Consider the following 18,057-nt stretch of genomic DNA (forward strand, 5'->3'; position numbering starts at 1 on the left):
ACCCCTAACCCCCAACCCCCTAACCCCCAACCCCCAACCCCTAACCCCTAACCCCCAACCCCTAACCCCTAACCCCTAACCCCTAACCCCCAACCCCTAACCCCTAACCCCTAACCCCTAACCCCTAACCCCCTAACCCCTAACCCCCTAACCCCCTAACCCCCTAACCCCCTAACCCCCTAACCCCTAACCCCTAACCCCTAACCCCTAACCCCTAACCCCCTAACCCCTAACCCCCAACCCCTAACCCCTAACCCCTAACCCCCTAACCCCTAACCCCTAACCCCTAACCCCCTAACCCCTAACCCCTAACCCCTAACCCCTAACCCCTAACCCCTAACCCCCTAACCCCTAACCCCTAACCCCTAACCCCTAACCCCTAACCCCTAACCCCTAACCCCTAACCCCTAACCCCTAACCCCTAACCCCTAACCCCTAACCCCTAAGTTACATTACGTATACAAATACGACTTCTAGACCGATGCATTGTAGGAACATCACCATGGGCTGCGTGGCGCAATACATCACTGAAGAACACTGTATAAAGCTGCATGACAGTCGCTCCGGTCGAGTGCATATCGTGGTATGGCCAATGCACGAAGAATCAACTTTGGTTGGTATGGGAAATGTATCTACGGGAGATACTGATGTACAATCTGTACCTTGGGCTTCTCACGGACCGGTTGAGTACAGGTTGTATGCTACTCACCCCCGGTTTCCTCATTTTTCGGAAAGGGAGAGAGGAGCGATGCCCCATAACTCCTGCCCACGCCATCACCAGCGTCTGTCATGGACGGATTGACGGATACTGTATCATCTCACTACCCCCGCTTTCCTCATTCTTCGGAAGGGGAGAGAGGTACAATATCTCATAGTACCTACACACGCCGTCACCAGCGTCTGTCAAGTACTAATTGACGGATACTGTATCGTCTCACTACCCCCCCTTTCCTCATTCTTCGGAAAGGGAGAGAGGAACGATGTCTCATAAGTCCTGCCCACGCCATCATCAGCGTCTCTCAAGTACTGATTGACAGAGACTGCATCATCTCACTACCCCCGCTTTCCTCATTTTTCGGAAGGAGAGAGAGGTACGATATCTCATAGTACCTACCCACGCTGTCATCACCATCATCTCACTACCCCCCCCTTTCCTCATTTTTCGGAAAGGGAGGGAGGAGCGATGTCCCATAAGTCCTGCCCACGCCATCATCAGCGTCTCTCAAGTACTGATTGACAGAGACTGCATCATCTCACTACCCCCGCTTTCCTCATTTTTCGGAAAGGGAGAGAGGAGCGATGCCCCGTAACTCCTGCCCACGCCATCACCAGCGTCTCTCAAGTACTGATTGACAGAGACTGCATCATCTCACTACCCCCGCTTTCCTCATTTTTCGGAAGGGAGAAGAGGAGGTGTATGAGGCAATGATGTGCTACAGAGTCAGTTTCCATCGTCAAATGACCCTCAATTCCGAATTCAAATCTCAGTCACTGAGGAGGGAGGCTCCACGGCTTAGAATCTGTCATAATGATCTGCCAATACCCTCGTGATACATGGTTGCTGCGCCAATATCTACGATGGGTACCATTATTTACGCTACAATATAGCAATTAGTGGGTCAATGTCTATGGTGATGCTCCGTTCTTGATACAATATACTCGTATTTGAGACAATGTACCCCTCTTGACGCTAATGTATACCGTATATACTGTGTAATCCCCCCTACTTCCCCCTCATTCTAATCGTCTCTGGTCAAATTCTCGTGATTACCATGTCCTGGCACAACCCCATTGTCCCAGGCGGGCGTGGGTTAGGATGTTTCGACAGTTAGCAGAGAGGAATGTATGATAGCAGAGTGTTTCAGACTTAGCAGGGAGATGTGGGATTAAATGTGAAAATAGCAGAGAAATAAATACCCGCAGCAGGGGAATAAATGATTTTGCCCACGCGGCGACTTGGCGGAAAAACGGGGCGTGGAGTCGTTTACAGCTGCGTAAATCTGTCCTGACGCGAAAAGACGTACGGTAATGATCTGATTATCCGCACCCACAACGATCATTCAGATACGAGCGACGGCGGAAAGGAGCAAATTGATCGGAGCCGGGCAGAGTGGTGCGCCGTTGATGACAATGACGCCAGAGGGTGAGAGGGTAGACGTCCCGGGAGTTGTAGACGAACAGCACAATTCCATAACGATGAAGGAGTCATTCGCTTGCACCTCCGTGCGACACCCTGAGAGGGACTTGCAGTGACTGGCGCTACAAAGAAACGACCGGTGAAGAGCGTTCGTACCCATCCTCATGCGCCGCTTACGTTTATGGTGGGGCCATATGTAGGGTTGATAGTCCCGAAAGATCGCGGGGAAGTACGCAAGCTACCTGATCGGTCCCGTTCATTCGCAAATTGACCGCTCCCGTTTAATTCAACTGTAATGAAGAAGGAGTTTGATGACATGTAACTCATACGTCGCATGCACAGTCATTGTGTAAAGTGAGCTGCTGGTCGATCTCTGGAGTGCTGTAGCATATATATGTTCTGCGAGACAATCAGTCGGATGTCACCATGCAGCCCCATCACTCAACTACTTACTTTTTTCCGCTATGCTCGTACGTGTTGCTTTCCTACTCCTTGTCTGCTCGCTGCTCGCTCGATCGATCCCCTTGACCCCGCGCGACAACGAACCTCGGGCAACATGTCCGACATACATGGTGATAGAAGCTCCAGGTTTGGCGGATAGTGCTGGATCATGGACATCGCCTACGACCAACCAGCTGTTGAAAGCTTTACCGGGCGGGGAACGTTATCTCCTCAAGACTCCACCACCTTCTTCTGACAATGGTCCGAATTCCGACGGAGCAGTACTCATCTCTCACGCTGCCGCGGGGTCCCTAGAAATGGTCCAGACAGTAGCAACCACTTTCGCTACTTGCCCAACTACCAAAATTGTGATCTTCGGCTACAGTTACGGAACGATAGAGGCGATTCTCGCTCTGAATGATCCAGCGCTTGTTCGACTACCTATCGCCGCTGTGATAATGTACGGAAAGTGAGTACACGTCATCTGTCCAGATCGGCTTCCCATTGACGCGTTCTTCATAGTTGCTTCTGGCATGCGGGAAGACCTGAGAACAGGGGCACGGCGACCTCGGGCACTTCTGTCTGCGGACAAGCTGAAGGTCTGGGCACGCCTATTACCTTTGAGGATGTCACAGCAGATTTCTGTTTGGCGTGAGTTGATCGCTCAGGTTTCCAACCGAACGTGGCCGCTGACTATAACTCAGAAACGACTATCTGTGTACCGGCGCTCCCTATTCGTCAAGGGCGAACACGCACTGGAGTTACAAAAACTCCAATTGGCAAACTGAGGCCGTTCAGTTCGCCGTCGATAGAATTAAGTCGGGAAACAATATTCCTATTGGTGTGTGAGGGGTAGCTTTATTCCACTACTTGGAAGGACATCCAGTCAGTGCTGTATCATACATTTTTCATGTAGCTATAGTCCGCATTTTCAACCTCACACATACATGCATGCATCCAAGCCCTGCTATTCGAAGTGGTCTTAGGAATCCATTGTTTCGTATCAAGCTGCCCAGCCGTCCGTCCGTCCGTCCCAGACTAAGTCGGGTGGTCTCAACTCTGGGCTTTTCGGACTACCCTATTGTTCCGATCCACTCGATCGCTCATAGTAAAATATTGGCTGACTGTTGTTGCAGTTTGATCTGGTGGTCTGATCGATTGGCTTCAGAGTACCGTCTTGAGGTCTGCCCAGGGATTGGGAATAGTACCAAACTTCACTGAGAGTTTGTCGGGTGGTGCCGCTGCAGCCGAGCTGGAAGTGAGGTGTTAACAGAACTGTCTCGAGTAGTGAGTCTCGTACGGCAGACAGCTCACATATGGTACGGCACCCGACGCTTTGCTCAGGATGTCCTGCAGCTTGGCGATTGGATACCCAGTACTATTGCTGGGTGTGACACCTGCTTCAGACAACTACGTAAAGGTAGGGTATTGCACTTGTGCTCGGATTACTGAATCGAGGAAATCAACGATAGAGGTCTCTGTCTGATTCGAGTATAGAGGTCCGTAGCAGTCGGGGGTCCCGTGGTTTCCGACATCGTAAGTGGAGAAACAAGTCGCATGTTTGCTGAATTCTGTCCGTGAGCGATGGGTCAGCTTAAAATGTACATGTACAACGAGGCGCCCGCGCGCTGAGCGCTGATCGACCACTCAGAATATTGCAGGAAGCGCGGTGATGTGTGAAACACGCTTGCCGAATGACACCGAAGAGCATACAGAAAGAAAGTGGACTCGCCATGTTGCCAAAACGTCCAGTCAGGGGAGCCCTTCCAGGTAAGATCAGTAAATTGAGCTTCGCCGTTGATCTGATGCTCACCTGGGACTTCCAGAACTTCTGGTTGTTGTGTTCTCACATGAATAGATGGGAGATGTCAGCGCGCATGTGTGGTTGTCGGATGGCCATGCGTGAGCGATGGACAGAGTGAAGAGAAGTGCGAATGCTGTTGTCAAAGCAGGCATAGTGATTGTTTTCTTCACAGTGTGGGCGCTAATATCCGGCAACTTGCGTCCGGAAGAAAGTTATATATGCTCTACGCCCCGTTACACCACGTGCGTGGAGTTTGTGTGGAGAGCCCTCGAGCTACTGAGGGCCACCAGGGAACGGCTTTGGGGTAGAGTCATATACTTGGATCACACCACCAAGAGATGGGTCGCCCATGTGCGCAACGGGACGCACGTTTATCGTTGCAATCTTCCTGGTCCACACGTCTCATTATGGGTGATTTTCATAATTACTGAACCTACGGCACTTCGTTTTGACATCCCATTAACCGTTCCATCATAACTCTGCTAAGCAAATCCTTGGAAGTCAACATCATACGGCTTCTTGTCTGGTTCACAGTGTACTTCAGCGGTCTCCGGCAAGGTCCCGTTAAGAATGTAGGATTGAACAATGGCATTGGTGCAACTTGACAGATCTCTCGCCGAGCTATGTCCATAGCCATGATGCACGACTGCATAACAGTCAGTACTGGTCTCACTAGAAGATTCACTCACGCATTCGAGCGTTATCACCCATCTCCTTGGCCAAACGACGACCATTGCGAAGCGGTGTTGCGGGATCCTGGTAGACATCAGCTGTCGGTCGAGGGGACTCAAAAGTCGAGTAGATCACGTACATAGGGACTGCCTATCAGAAGCAAAGGATGTCGCAGAGTATGGTTGAAGCCACCTCTGTACACCTCAGCAGGCTCCCACTTGAAGTGACGACAGGGCAGAGTTGCCAGCAACCTGGACGAGCCAGAAATCCACGACTTCTTAGTCATGTTGAGATGAAGAACCTTCCACCAATCAAGTGAGTGCGATTCAGCACCTGCCGCGTCCCCCTATGCAGATGTTCAGTGTAAGGCAGACAAAACGAGATCCCCACTTACACATATCACCATCGACTCAAGCTCGTCGCTCTTGAGTTCCTTTGATTCTTTAGTGGGGTCAAATGAGAACCTCTGCTGATGCCATTGCACCAAGGCTGATGTTGCGTTCCCCATTTCCAACTCCGCGAGGAGCCTTGCACTGTCTTTCCATTGCGGTGGTTGGTAAAGGATAGAGTAGAGCCAGCCGACAAGCTCTTCGTATGTCACAATGCCAGGTCCTTGGGAGGACACCGCAGGTATCGGTCGCTTTTTGATGTCGTCGAACAGCTTGTGTACTCGCAGCGATAGGGCTTTTCGAGCAGCGTGGTAGTCATCCCCAGTGTTCAGATGGTCTGACGCAAGTGAACACGCCTTCGGCCCAGCACGAACGCATTCGCCGATGAATCCGTCTTCGAATGCATCTGTGACGTTGTCAAGGGACGTAACACCCCAACCCCAAGGATTCCATCCGTCCCGCACGAACTCCATTCCATCGAGAGCGATATTGCCGACCCGATCAGGGAACATCTGTGCGTACGCTAGGTGCTGGTGAGCAGACCGCTATGGGTAAATAATGAACAACCTACTTTGGCCTGAGCAGGTTTGTCAGCGAGACGAACCCGACCCGTGTCCCCGTTGCTCGACTCACCGATGCCAGTCCCATACGACACCATGAATGCGGTCAGAGTCTCCTCGCCCAGCGCATCTCGTATAGCATCAACATCCCTGGCAACGAATGCCGTTGTGAGGAACCTCGGCATATCTCCATACTTCGCTTCACACCCCTGCATGAGAGCTTCATTCATGCTGCAAGACCGCCAGTTGCTACCGGCGCAAGATTCCATGCACTTACGCGTCCATTCTATCCAAGGTGTCATAACCAGAGACTTCGGGCCAAGAGTTGGTGAGCCACAGCCATCGATCACGATAGGCGTCGCTGGGGAAGCATGATATAGAAGGAGATGACAAATTGACCCCTGAGTCGTGCTCAGCGTCAATACAGATACTGCAACTCACCTCGGGGATCGAAGCCCAAGACGTCCATTTGTCCATCTGTGTACATATCACCGAACAGTTTGCCTTTGGCCCATAGCATAGAAGTGCCAGAGCCACCAGGACCTGAAGTCAATATAGCCTGGAGTACTTAAACTCACCTCCCGGTTCGATCACTAATGTCCTTTCCGATTTTCTACCCGGGCGTTGCTGATACAGCACGGTTGCAATTTCCACTGTGCGCGTATCGGACAAATTGGTATAGTCGAGCGGGACAGTGAGATGCCCACACAGATAGTGAGGGTCGGAATGACATTGCTTCCAATGGAAAGGATCCGAGGACACAGCAGAAGGCTGAGGTCAGTGACGTTCCCAAACGAAGAGACATACCTGAGGTCGTGATTGAAACCAAGTGGTCCAGGACACATACGCCAGAGCCGCTACGATCATGAGCTTGCCAAGGAGGTTGCGAGGATTGCGGCCATGCTCAATGTGCAACGAGTTCCTGCTGTGCGGCAGGGAGTCTCCCTCCTCGAGGCCCTTCATCTGTCATGGTTGAGAGGTAATTGTAACCAAAGGGGAATCGCTGCTGCTGTTCAACTGGGTGACATCCCACTCATTCTCGGCGTTAGCCGAATGTCAGGTGCCACCAGGTGACACGCGCCTAACAACCGATTTCGGGTTCCAGGTGTTTCTCAACTTCGCTGTTTTCCTTTTCGGGTGCACCAACACAGTGCAAGCAAGCAGCCTATCACAGAAGCGCAACGGCCGCGATCTACGTTGTTTACATGTATTAAACATAGATATCATCATACACCACCCGTCAGCATGCGTGACCCAAGCCCAAACACATGGTGTGAATGCTTACTGCCTTATCGATTGTTTAATAATAACGATCTTGATCGACATTTGAGCGCTCCAGGACGAAAATAGCTGTCCTTATCGCAACCACGAAGTGGAAACTGCTGGACGAGCTCGAGATAATCAACGGCATGCTTCCGATTCTGTGCGCCACTTTTGAGTAGGACCCTGCGTTCCATTGTCCGTGAGGCTCTACGTGGCGTGTCATGGGGGAGTTATGGAGCGAAAGCCACCGTTCCAGAGATAGGCGATTTGAGGGTAAGCCGCACGATCAATCGACCGTCCTCCGCGGTGTAATGCCTCCTCGTCTGAAACGCAATTCTGATTGGTTTCGCTGCATCCTGTCCGCCACCATCTTGGGGGAAGAAGCGTGTGCTTCCAAAAATTATGACTGCGTGGAGTCGCGTTCACTTCAGCTCCATTTTGAGAGTTTCTAATAATAGAAGTCGGTAAAAACCTGTTCCTTAGCTAGCGAACGACTGCTTCCAGTAGAATCAAAGGGTGGAGGCTGTTCAAAGCGCCAATGACAATAGGTGAGTCGACTTCTCCGCCATGATGAAACCAAGCGAAAGAAAAACACGAGGTGTCCAGGTCGTTTTGAGTCCAAAAATAGGTCCCACGATTGATTACGACATTGAGACATGCTTATCTTTTGCCTCTCCTGCTGTCACCAGACGGCCGAGTCTTGCTCCTGCCCTACTACACCGCAGAGTTTGGAATGCGCATCGGTTAGATAGAATTGTTCACCGCATGGCAGTCGATAGGAAATGATAAGTGTGATATGACTTGTAGCCCGAAATGGCATGTGGAGCTCGACATTGAAAAAGTCTGATTGGTGTCGGGAGAGTTTTTGCGATCGATGTGACCATGTGGATGCACATAAGTTGGATGAGTTCCCTCCATGATGATAATCGTCCTCCGACTGAATGGGTGTCAGACGGTATAGGCGTCAACCCTCACAGAAGATAAAAGCGCTTCGAATGTAAAAATAGACCGAGCAATGCAATGATTCTAACGAGGTCGCTGTTATAAAGCTTGGTAGCTATCGGTGCGTCTCCCTTGATTTTCCATCTTTCTTTTGCTCCGACAAAACCTCACCGCAATGAGTGACTACGACATTGTTCCCGCTCTAGGAGCGGACAAAAGGTTCGACCCATCGCATGACAGTGCGGAGAAGAAGGACACGGCTTTAGACCATGAGGTGAGTAACGCGTGAAGCTCGGTATGACGAGTAGTGAGCTGATATTTGATGTAGACCGATATCAAGGGTGCTTTCGAGCCCAGCACAGTTGTGGAAGAAGAGGCTGTCAAAGAGTGAGTCCCAAAGCCCACTCGACTCGACCCGACGTTGACGTGATACACAGGAACCTTGAAATGACCGAGGAGGATCTCTTGGAAACGGAGAAAAAGCTCAGCACAATGACTCTCGAGAGGACACATGCTGTGAGTTTGCTTCCAGCCGATGCCTTTTGCTTGGCGACTGACGGGATCCTTAGATCATGTCTCAAGTAAGGATTATGCATGAACACGATCAGAACTTCCCCAGTTCTGCCCTGGAAACAATGGGCCTTTTCCTTGACAACCCGGCGGTATACGAGAATCCAAGCGCCTACGCTTCGCTCATCACGGAGATGAAACTTCAGGCGTTGCTGGTAACCGAAAACTCTCCATACGCCGAGGTCAGAGCCAATGTTGATAATACCGACGATCCCACCATCCCTTCGTTCACATTCCGGGTCTGGGTCATCGGAATCCTCTTCGCCGGTATCGGAGCTTTCGTCAACGAACTTTTCAGTGTCCGTAACCCCTCGGTTTACATCACTGCGAACGTTGCGCAGCTTCTCTCTTGTGAGCTGTCTTTGGGAAGCGGTCTGAACGAAATCCACTGATATCTTTTGGCAGACCCTTTCGGAAGATTGTTGGCTGCCACGATGCCCGCTAAAACGTTCAGGCTCTTCGGCAAAACACACAGCTTGAACCCGGGACCATTCAATCAGAAAGAACACATGCTTATCACCATCATGGCCACTGTGGCTTACAACACTCCTTATACCAACTACACTGTCTTCGTCCAGGCTCTTCCTGTCTACTTCAACCAGCCCTATGCGCTCAAGTTCGGTTACCAAATTCTTAGCGGGTTGGGCAGTAATTTTGTTGGAATCGGATTGGCTGGTATCTGTCGTCGATTCCTGGTATACCCCAGCTTCTGTGTTTGGCCTACCTCGCTCGTCACTGTGGCGTTGAACAAGGCTTTCCACACGGAGACCAACGAGCCTGTAGCAGGTCCTTTCAAGAGGATGTACACGTGGAGTCGAGAAAGGTTCTTCTTGTTCGCTTTCATCTCCATGTTCATGTGAGTGGCATTCCCAGTTTCTTCCTCGTTCGATCACACAAGGCATTAATAATTGCAATGCAACCGCACAGCTACTGGTGGTTCCCTGGATTCATCTTCCAGGCTCTTTCTTACTTCAACTGGATCACCTGGATTGCCCCCAATAACACCAAGCTTGCCGTCATCACTGGTTCAATCAATGGTTTGGGTGTCAACCCCATTCCCACATTTGACTTCAACCAGCTTACCGTTCAAGGCTGGGTTCCTTTGGTCATTCCCACTTTCACCATTCTCAACCAATTCTTGGGAATGATCATCTCTTTCTGCATGTAAGTTTCGACAGCTGTCTCGTCGGTAAATTGTCTCACAGTCTTTTACTTCAGGATCGTTGGTTGGTATTGGAAAAACAACTATAACACAGCATATCTACCCGTTAACAGCAACCACATTTTCGACAACACCGGCAGCAGATACAATGTCACGTTGATTCTCAATGATGATGGCGAGTTCGATAACGAGAGGTACCAGCAATATTCAGAGCCGTACATGGCTGCCGGAAATCTGGTCACCTATTTCTGGTTCTTCGCCATCTATTCTTGCAGTAAGTTTACATGCGCTTCAGATTGATGTTGTTATGACTGAATATTCGACAGCTCTGTCATACGTCTTCTTCTACCACTACCACGACATGAAGCTGGGTTTCAAGGGACTCTGGCGTACGATGAGGAGGGGAAAGGCCTCGACAGGAGAAACCGACGATCTGGCCGAAGACATCCACTTCAAGTTGATGAAGGCATACCCCGAGGTCCCGGAATGGTGGTACATGATTGTCCTCGCTGTGGCTGCGGCTCTCGGTATGGTCGGCATTGGGGTCTATCCCACTCATGCTTCCCCGGCCACCGTCATCTTCGGTATCATTATGGCTATTATTTCGATCATTCCCGTTGGTATGATTACGGCCGTTACAGGTATTCAGGTCACTATGAACGTGCTCGCTGAGTTCATAGGTGGTTCCATCTCGAACGGTAACGCAGTCGAGATGAACTTCTTCAAGATGTACGGATATATTACTACCGCCCAGGCTATCTTCTTCCTCAATGATCTCAAGCTCGCCCACTACAGCAAGATCTCGCCTCGACACACCTTTGTCGCTCAGATGGTTGCCATTTTTGTCTCCACATTCGTTTGCACTGGTATCTTCAACTTCCAGATGGGTTTCAAGAATGTGTGTACCGCCGATGCTTCATTCGGTTTCACGTGTCCCGGTCAGAACACATTCTTCACTGCTTCCGTCTTCTGGGGTACTCTTGGTCCAAAGAGATTGTTTGGTCCTGGCAGGAGGTACAACACCCTCCTAATTGGATTCCCCGTCGGTTTCATCTTGCCTTTCAGTGAGTCCAAACGATACCTGCTCTCGTCAGTCAATTGCTAAGCAATCATACGGTTTGTAGTCACGCGCGGATTGCAAAAGGCCTTCCCCCGTCAACAATGGCTTCGACAATTCCACCCTGTCATGATTTGTGCTGGTGGTCTTCTCTGGTCTCCTTATAACTTCAGCAACTACTGGCCCGTCGTCCCCCTCACCATGTTCTCTTGGCTTTACATCAAGAAGCGATACCTCGCTTTCTGGTCCAAGTACAACTACGTCCTTGCTGCTGCTTGGATGACCGGTATTGCTCTTTCGACCATTATCATCTTCTTTGGTCTTGAAATCCCCAACGTCTCCATCGATTGGTGGGGCAATACTGTCTCATCCGCGGGTTGTGATGGCGCCGCTTGTACGCTCATGGAAGTTCCCGATGCTGGATACTTCGGACCTGCACCTGGTACCAATTCGTTCATTTAAAGGAGTGAATTCATGATAGAGAAGGAGGAAAGCGTTGTTTGTCGGTTAGTTGTAGCTTAGTGTAGCACTGGTCGTGTGCTTATTTCGTTACTCGAGGACCGGGACAGTTGTCCACTCAGTTGCATGCATCGATTTCGCTGAATGTACATTCAGCTTGCTGCGTAGGTTGAGAAGGCAGACTGGGAAGCTCGGCTAACGCAAATCTCACGTGTACAACAATCTAGGCAGCGGCCGCCCGACTGACACAAAGCACAGATCATTGGATGAGTAACAATGCATTCACAAACTTAAATCCTCAAAAGACCACAATCCTGTGTTCCCATATGACTATTTACATAAAGATCTCTTTCCTACAGTCACTGAATAGCGTCCCTATCGTCTGCCCTCGGGGATACCAGCAACACCCTTGTCGTTGTATCTCCACTTGGTGATGACCACCAACGTGGCAGCGAGAGCCATCAATCCGGTAGAGATGGAGAATCCCTTGACGTATTGAGGAGCATCGGCGGCGGGCCAGAAGAAGGAGCCGTACACGGAAGAGAGGTTACCGACACCGTTTATCAGAGCGATGGAGATGGCTCTCTTCTCTCGACCGTCAAACATGGTGACCATCCAGCTGAGGAAGACGGGGACACAAGTCCAGACACCGGCACCGCCGAAACAGATCATGGCGTATCGCACGGCGTTATTATGGACAGCCACACAGATGACGAAGCTGGTAACAGACAAGCAAGCACCACCCAAGACGGTGTAAGCCTTCTGTCCGGTTCTGTCTGCGTTCCATCCAGCGGTGACAGCGACGGTGAGAGCGACAATGTAGATGGGGACAGTCATGAATTGGGCGGTTCGACCCTTGTAACCGAGAGCCTTCATGAGGGTGGGGAAGAAGTAGGAGATGGTTCCGACACTGTTGAGGACGTTGTAGATGATCATGAAGATCTGGGAGGGCGTCAGTGATGCGCTGTGATTGATTTAGTCAAAATGAACTCACGTAAGTCTTGGGGTCCTTGAGGGCAGCAACGAAAGCCTCCTTGTGAGTCATGTCCGAAGCCTCCTCTTGGCCAGTGGTCAATCGCGCGACAGCCAATCGTCTCTCGTCACCGGTGAGCCACTTGGTAGTGGTAGGATAGTTGGGGAGAACGAAGAAGGCGAAGATTGCGATAAACACAGTGGCAAGACCTTCGATGATGAACAACCTGGGATATTAGCGGTTGTCGGCAGCAATTCCACTCACCATTTCCATCCTCTGGTGTTACCGACACCCTCCAAACCCTCGATCAAGCCTCCAGCAAGAAGACCGCCGAAAGCGCCTGAGACCAATGAAGCGGTGTAGAAGATGGCAATTCGTTTGGAGAGTTCGGCAGGCTTGTACCAACAAGACAGAAGGAGCATGACACCGGGGAAGAAACCAGCTTCGACGAGACCAAGAACCATTCGGAAGGCGACCATACCACCAAGCGAGGTGACACCCTTGGCACCGATAGACATACCACCCCAGAGAACCATGACGGTCGGAAGGAAGATACTGGGTTTGGATCGAGAGAGAATCATGTTGCAAGGAACCTCATTGAGGAGGTAACCGACGAAGAAGATGGACAAAACGAGGGAGTAGTCGGAAGAAGTCAATTTGAGGTCGTGCTCCATACCACCGACCTTGGCGTTCTGTGAAAAGAATACGTCAGATCAGGCCTAGGGGTCACGCCACGGTGGATAAGGTCTGACTTACACCAATGTTGGTTCTGTCCAAGTAGTTGAAGACGTACATGATCCAGAGCATGGGCAGAAGGTGTCTATCGATCTTTCTGACGAGACGCTTTTCCTCGTCGGTACCAGGGATGTACTCGTAGTCCTGGTCACCGACCTTGGGGAGATCTCCAACCTGATCGCCTTCCTCGATGTGTTGGAGGTCATGCTTGTCGTCCAATGTGAGACTCATCGTGAATGATACTTGTTGATCGGTTCCGCGGATCGTGCTCTTTGCTGTGTTTCTGATCGAGACGAGGAAAGCAGGGCGCCCTTTTCAGAATGGTGATCTTTATAAGGTCTTTCGATGCCAGTCGGGGGGCGGGGGCCTTTTGGCCGTGTCCTGGATATGCCTGGATTTGCCGCAGTGCCCAATCCTGTTAACCCCGGATGGGCCCCATTGGGAGGTAGGGACGCCCTGGATCTATACCCCGGATGGGAACCCGCGATTAGCCGGCGGGACGATTACGACACACAAGGTGGTTTACTCTGCTATTTCCCCCTCCCAACAAGAGGGACAAGCTCTCGTGACAAGTGACGTTACCGTTTGGCTGGTCGACGACCTTGGCGTCAGGGATCGACGGTCTTATGTTATACCGCCACGATTAGGCATGAGAGCGGTATGAGTTGCGCTGGTACGCATTTTAACCTCCACATCAGGAACAGACGAGGTGTTCAAAGACCGCTTCCGATCGTCGCGTAGGAACAGGAGAACGACCCAGTTGGGGAACACTACGCTTATCGCTTTAGCCGTGTCTATTGAATGGGGAGAGTCCAGCAGTCGGGTGTGACTCGCGAGCGTGCAGTCGAACCTTGACGAGACATGAAGTCGAACACCAATGAGTCAAGTACGTAACCGCACCAGATCCGAAGAAGGGGAAGAGTGATCTACCCGCCAAAGGGGAAGGAGTGGACTGTTCCTCGTTTCCAAAGGAATCGATATTCGTGATTTCAATAGCAGTGGGACCACTAGCCCTTGAATCTGAACGATCGCAGCGGTAATTCATGGTCAAGGGACCTGCGGAAAACTCATGGCGACGATTAAATACGTTAACATCCTAGATCCCCTCGTTTCATTTTGCGGGCTCCGGAGCATGGATTCAAGACATTGCAAGTGGAGTTAAACATGTAAATGTCATAAATGTCATGATACATGATGCAAGCTGGGTGACGGGAAAGGTCGGCCCGCGAATCACTACTGTTCCTTTTCCTTGACCTCCTTGCCGTGACCTTGTCTCTGAACACCAACCGCGTATTCGTAAACAAGTCGACCTCCGAGCATCGCGGCTGAAAAAAGACGGATCGAACAGATCGCAGATCAGTAGAAATTCCGGCCCGCATGGTTCCTGGTCGGAGGACTCACAATATAACAAGCCCGGAAGGGCGATCGCTCCGAGGACGATGTTGACCTTGGGAAGCGCTTGGTTGGGATAAGCGTATCCGCGGTACCTGTTTTTCTCTGTTATTTCGGTCACACGAGTGGCGCGACATGATCCGCTCACCAGTTCCACGCAGCCAGACCAACGACCAGATCGTTCAACGAGGCATGTTTGATGGTCATCTTCACCTTTCTACCCCCTTCATCCTTCATGTTCCAAGCATCGTCAAAGAGCTTTGTCCATGATCCTTTGATGAGGTATTGAGCTCGGATAAGCTCGTATCCTTCTCCGAGTCCGGTGACGATCGCTGGCAGAGCGGTGATGACTCCTGCCGCAGCAGAGTAATGAGCGAGCGAGGGGATGACCGCTTGAGCGGGCAGGAATGAGGATGGATAATAGGATGGGGGAACGACGGTCAAAGCGGACAAGCCAAAGGTCGCTGAGAGGAACTACATGTCTCGATCGACGGGTCAGCACTGCTTGTACGGTATCTCGCTCGAATATTCACTCACGGCAATAGGCCAGTGAACTGTGGCTGGGTGGATCGGATGGCCCATGGCGAGATCGCTGTTGGGCACTTGGCCAGTGAGAAGTTGACTGGCTTCATGGACGACCTCCTCTGCTTTGCGTGCTGTTCCCTTGTTGGAGCTCGATGACATCTTGGTGTATTGATGAGTGCGTGAATGGATCGAAAAGGTAGATGGAACGGAGAGATACGCTACTTTTGACCTATCATCATGCATGTATTCAGCCGTTTGCAGATTGACACCACTCTACGTCATGTGCGAAGGAAGAAGAAACCTGGTTGAGCTTCCAGTGGTGTGTTTAGGTGACTCGGGTGGACAGTGCTTTACGTGGGCGATCGGCGATTCCCATGGGATCGAACGCGTCTCTCAACCAATCAGGATGCGGTCCATTTCATATACGTCATCGTGCAGCAATCAGGTCGTGACATGTAAGAAGCCACTTGCTTTGATTTCGTCCTGCCCCACGCCAGATGTGGCACCCAAGTCCTCGGTGGGACAGGACGGGGAGAGTCACATACATTCGTTCATGCATCGTCACGACGGACAAGCATACTACACGACCTGGCAGTCCAATATGCACGACTAAACTACTCCCACACCCTTCATTGTTATTTCGCTCCGTGCGATCAGTGCATAGCACCAGGGGCAGAGGCCACGTAATCTGCGTGCTTCTCAATTCCACCCACTTCCTCGAGGTGATAGAGCTCCTCGAGTTGTGCACCCTTTTGACGGAGGACGTGTCGCTTGAAGAACCAGGGGAGCCAGGTTCGACCCTGATAAGCCATGTGTCGTGAGGTAGGTACACCGAAGACGTAGTCGAGCTCCTCAAGTGTGAGCCTGTCGAAAGAGTCAGCGCTCAAACCTTTCACGTCGTGGATGTGGGCGGCTATACTCACTGCTTGGTCTCAGGAAGAAGGAAGAAAATCATGACAAAAGCGATCATGTTGAGTCCAGCGTAGAAACAGAAAGCACCAGTGTGGCCCATCGCACCGACCTGTAATGGGAGTGATGCATTAGCGTGGGTCTCGGAACGGGTAACACTTGACGGTAGACCTACCATTCTCGGGAAGGTGAGAGACAAAACAGACGCCCAGAAAAGACAAGTGGCGACAGCCCATCCCATACCAACCTCTCGGTGGGTAATAGGGAAAACCTCGGCCGAGTAGGCAAACGGTACGGGCCCTTCACCGACAGAGTAGAAAATGGCAAAGAGGTAGACGAAAACGGCGATCAAAGGAATACGAGCGGCGTTATCGGAAGGAATAAGGAAACACAACCCGGTCACGAGCAGAGTCCAAGCCATGTTGGGGAATGTAGCCAAGAGCAAGTTTCGTCGACCGAAAGTGTCAATGGTGAACACAGCGGGGATGGCGAAGACGAAGTTGAGGAGACCGAAACCCCAAGATGCGAGCAAAGACGAAAGCGTAGAATAACCGGCATCACTGAAGACTGAAGACGAGTAGAACGCGATGATGTTGATACCACACATTTGTTGTGCCTGTGCTCTATGTCAGTGCCCAAGCGCTCATTTTGGATCTGCTGAACTTACCAGCATGACAACGAAACTGGCCAAGGTGGCACGACGGACACGAGGAATGGTGAAGAGCTGGGTGAATCTTGTGAGGTAGTTGGAGTGGCCTACGGCAGCGTACTCCTCCTCCAACTGGCGGTGAACATAGTACAAGTCTCGGGCGGCTTGGAGCGGCGAGTTTCGAAGTCGAAGGAGAGATTTGTATGCTGCCTGGTATCGTCCTTTTCGCATGAGCCAACGAGGTGATTCAGGACAGAAGTAGACGCCAATGAGGAGAGGCACGGCGGGGATGAACGCAGAACCAAGTTGAAGACGCCAAGCCAAACGCCCAACTTGATAGACAGCGAGGTTGGCGCAGAAACCTGGACGACGAGTCAGCGATCTCGTCACTTTGGCTGTCGTCTCACTTACCAAGGAAGATACCGAACGCGGTCCACAATTGCCAAGACATGACAAGACCGCCCCGTACGGATGCAGGGACGTTTTCGGCGTTGAAAATAGGGATGGTGGAACCTTTGAGACCCATGCCGATACCGAGAATGACTCGACAACCGAACAGCTGCTCCCAGCTGTGTGTGAAACCAGAAGCGATAGGAGCAACGAAGCAGAGCTGTGGGCAAGGAATAATTAGATATAAATATACGCATCATCAACGCCATACGTACCACAGCGGAACCGAAGATCACGCCTCGACGACCAAAGGCCGAGTTCAAGGGATCATTGAGCCAACAACCAACCAAGGCAGATGCGATGTATGGCGCAGCGTTGACGAGACCAACGATCCATTGGTTCCTCGACGCGTTAGGAGCGCCTTTCGCGTCGCTAATGCCGAATTCGACAGGGAAGGACAGATTGGCACCGTTGGAACCGGTCTGATCCCACCCTTGAACGGCAGCACCGACTGAAGCCAAGATGACACTGAAGATCAGAGCACGCGGTTGATCCCATTTGTCTACAGGAAATAGGTATTGTAGTCAGCGTTGACGATTCATCAAACAGGATCAGCCACTCACGAGTCTTCTCTCTGCGGATAATAGCCTTGTCCGCTTCGTCGAGTTCAGCGTACTCCTCGAACTTGGTGGGGTTTTGGGCGATGAGTGCACCCTTTCTGAACACCTCGCCGTGTTCAGTGAACCCTTGTTGATGGCAGAATTGGTCGACGTCCTGGAAGAGAGTCGCTTTAGGGATACCGAAGAGCGGGTTTTGGATTCTGGACGGGCACGTCAGCGGGGGTTCAGGCTCCTGATTCGAAGTGACACGTACCGGGCATTCTTGTTGCTGTTGATAGCCTCTAGCAACTCTTGTTGACGAGCGAGCTCATCGTGTTCGGGGACAGCGTTCTTGAAGTCCTCGATCTGCTCGGTTGCGTATTTCTGACTCATCTTGATCGGTATGGTGAGAGAATGAGCAAGAAATGA

The 18,057-nt window shown here is 51.3% G+C and overlaps 6 protein-coding genes across 6 annotated transcripts; 2 read left to right on the plus strand and 4 right to left on the minus strand.

The window, feature by feature from the left end:
• Positions 1 to 2,601: 2,601 nt before the first annotated feature.
• On the plus strand, positions 2,602 to 3,427 carry IAR55_002006 (uncharacterized protein; the record flags this gene model as incomplete). Its single annotated transcript, XM_066945123.1, has 3 exons — positions 2,602 to 3,047; positions 3,101 to 3,229; positions 3,283 to 3,427. The coding sequence occupies 3 exons, from the start codon at positions 2,602 to 2,604 to the stop codon at positions 3,425 to 3,427; spliced, it is 720 nt and encodes a 239-aa protein (XP_066803812.1).
• A 1,437-nt stretch (positions 3,428 to 4,864) lies between these two features.
• IAR55_002007 (uncharacterized protein) lies at positions 4,865 to 6,966 on the minus strand (the record flags this gene model as incomplete). The annotated part of the gene is made up of 8 exons (XM_066945124.1): positions 4,865 to 5,028; positions 5,072 to 5,138; positions 5,194 to 5,400; positions 5,449 to 5,955; positions 6,015 to 6,234; positions 6,281 to 6,314; positions 6,445 to 6,562; positions 6,811 to 6,966. The coding sequence occupies 8 exons, from the start codon at positions 6,964 to 6,966 to the stop codon at positions 4,865 to 4,867; spliced, it is 1,473 nt and encodes a 490-aa protein (XP_066803813.1).
• Positions 6,967 to 8,383: 1,417 nt separating this feature from the next.
• Positions 8,384 to 11,459, plus strand: IAR55_002008 (OPT family small oligopeptide transporter; the record flags this gene model as incomplete). Its single annotated transcript, XM_066945125.1, has 9 exons — positions 8,384 to 8,482; positions 8,537 to 8,595; positions 8,646 to 8,724; positions 8,778 to 9,129; positions 9,184 to 9,634; positions 9,706 to 9,942; positions 9,997 to 10,214; positions 10,267 to 11,004; positions 11,065 to 11,459. The coding sequence occupies 9 exons, from the start codon at positions 8,384 to 8,386 to the stop codon at positions 11,457 to 11,459; spliced, it is 2,628 nt and encodes an 875-aa protein (XP_066803814.1).
• A 372-nt stretch (positions 11,460 to 11,831) lies between these two features.
• IAR55_002009 (uncharacterized protein) lies at positions 11,832 to 13,395 on the minus strand (the record flags this gene model as incomplete). Its single annotated transcript, XM_066945126.1, has 4 exons — positions 11,832 to 12,398; positions 12,451 to 12,638; positions 12,716 to 13,121; positions 13,186 to 13,395. 4 exons carry the CDS (start codon positions 13,393 to 13,395, stop codon positions 11,832 to 11,834), a joined length of 1,371 nt encoding a protein of 456 aa, XP_066803815.1.
• Positions 13,396 to 14,397: 1,002 nt separating this feature from the next.
• On the minus strand, positions 14,398 to 15,240 carry IAR55_002010 (uncharacterized protein; the record flags this gene model as incomplete). Its single annotated transcript, XM_066945127.1, has 4 exons — positions 14,398 to 14,489; positions 14,566 to 14,651; positions 14,705 to 15,030; positions 15,094 to 15,240. 4 exons carry the CDS (start codon positions 15,238 to 15,240, stop codon positions 14,398 to 14,400), a joined length of 651 nt encoding a protein of 216 aa, XP_066803816.1.
• Positions 15,241 to 15,734: 494 nt separating this feature from the next.
• Positions 15,735 to 18,021, minus strand: IAR55_002011 (uncharacterized protein; the record flags this gene model as incomplete). Its single annotated transcript, XM_066945128.1, has 8 exons — positions 15,735 to 15,945; positions 16,005 to 16,102; positions 16,166 to 16,606; positions 16,658 to 17,001; positions 17,051 to 17,249; positions 17,305 to 17,591; positions 17,653 to 17,849; positions 17,903 to 18,021. The coding sequence occupies 8 exons, from the start codon at positions 18,019 to 18,021 to the stop codon at positions 15,735 to 15,737; spliced, it is 1,896 nt and encodes a 631-aa protein (XP_066803817.1).
• Between the last annotated feature and the right edge of the window lie 36 nt (positions 18,022 to 18,057).

Source organism: Kwoniella newhampshirensis, chromosome 4 (genome assembly GCF_039105145.1).
Source record: "Kwoniella newhampshirensis strain CBS 13917 chromosome 4, whole genome shotgun sequence".
Classification (NCBI taxonomy): Eukaryota; Fungi; Basidiomycota; class Tremellomycetes; order Tremellales; family Cryptococcaceae; genus Kwoniella; species Kwoniella newhampshirensis.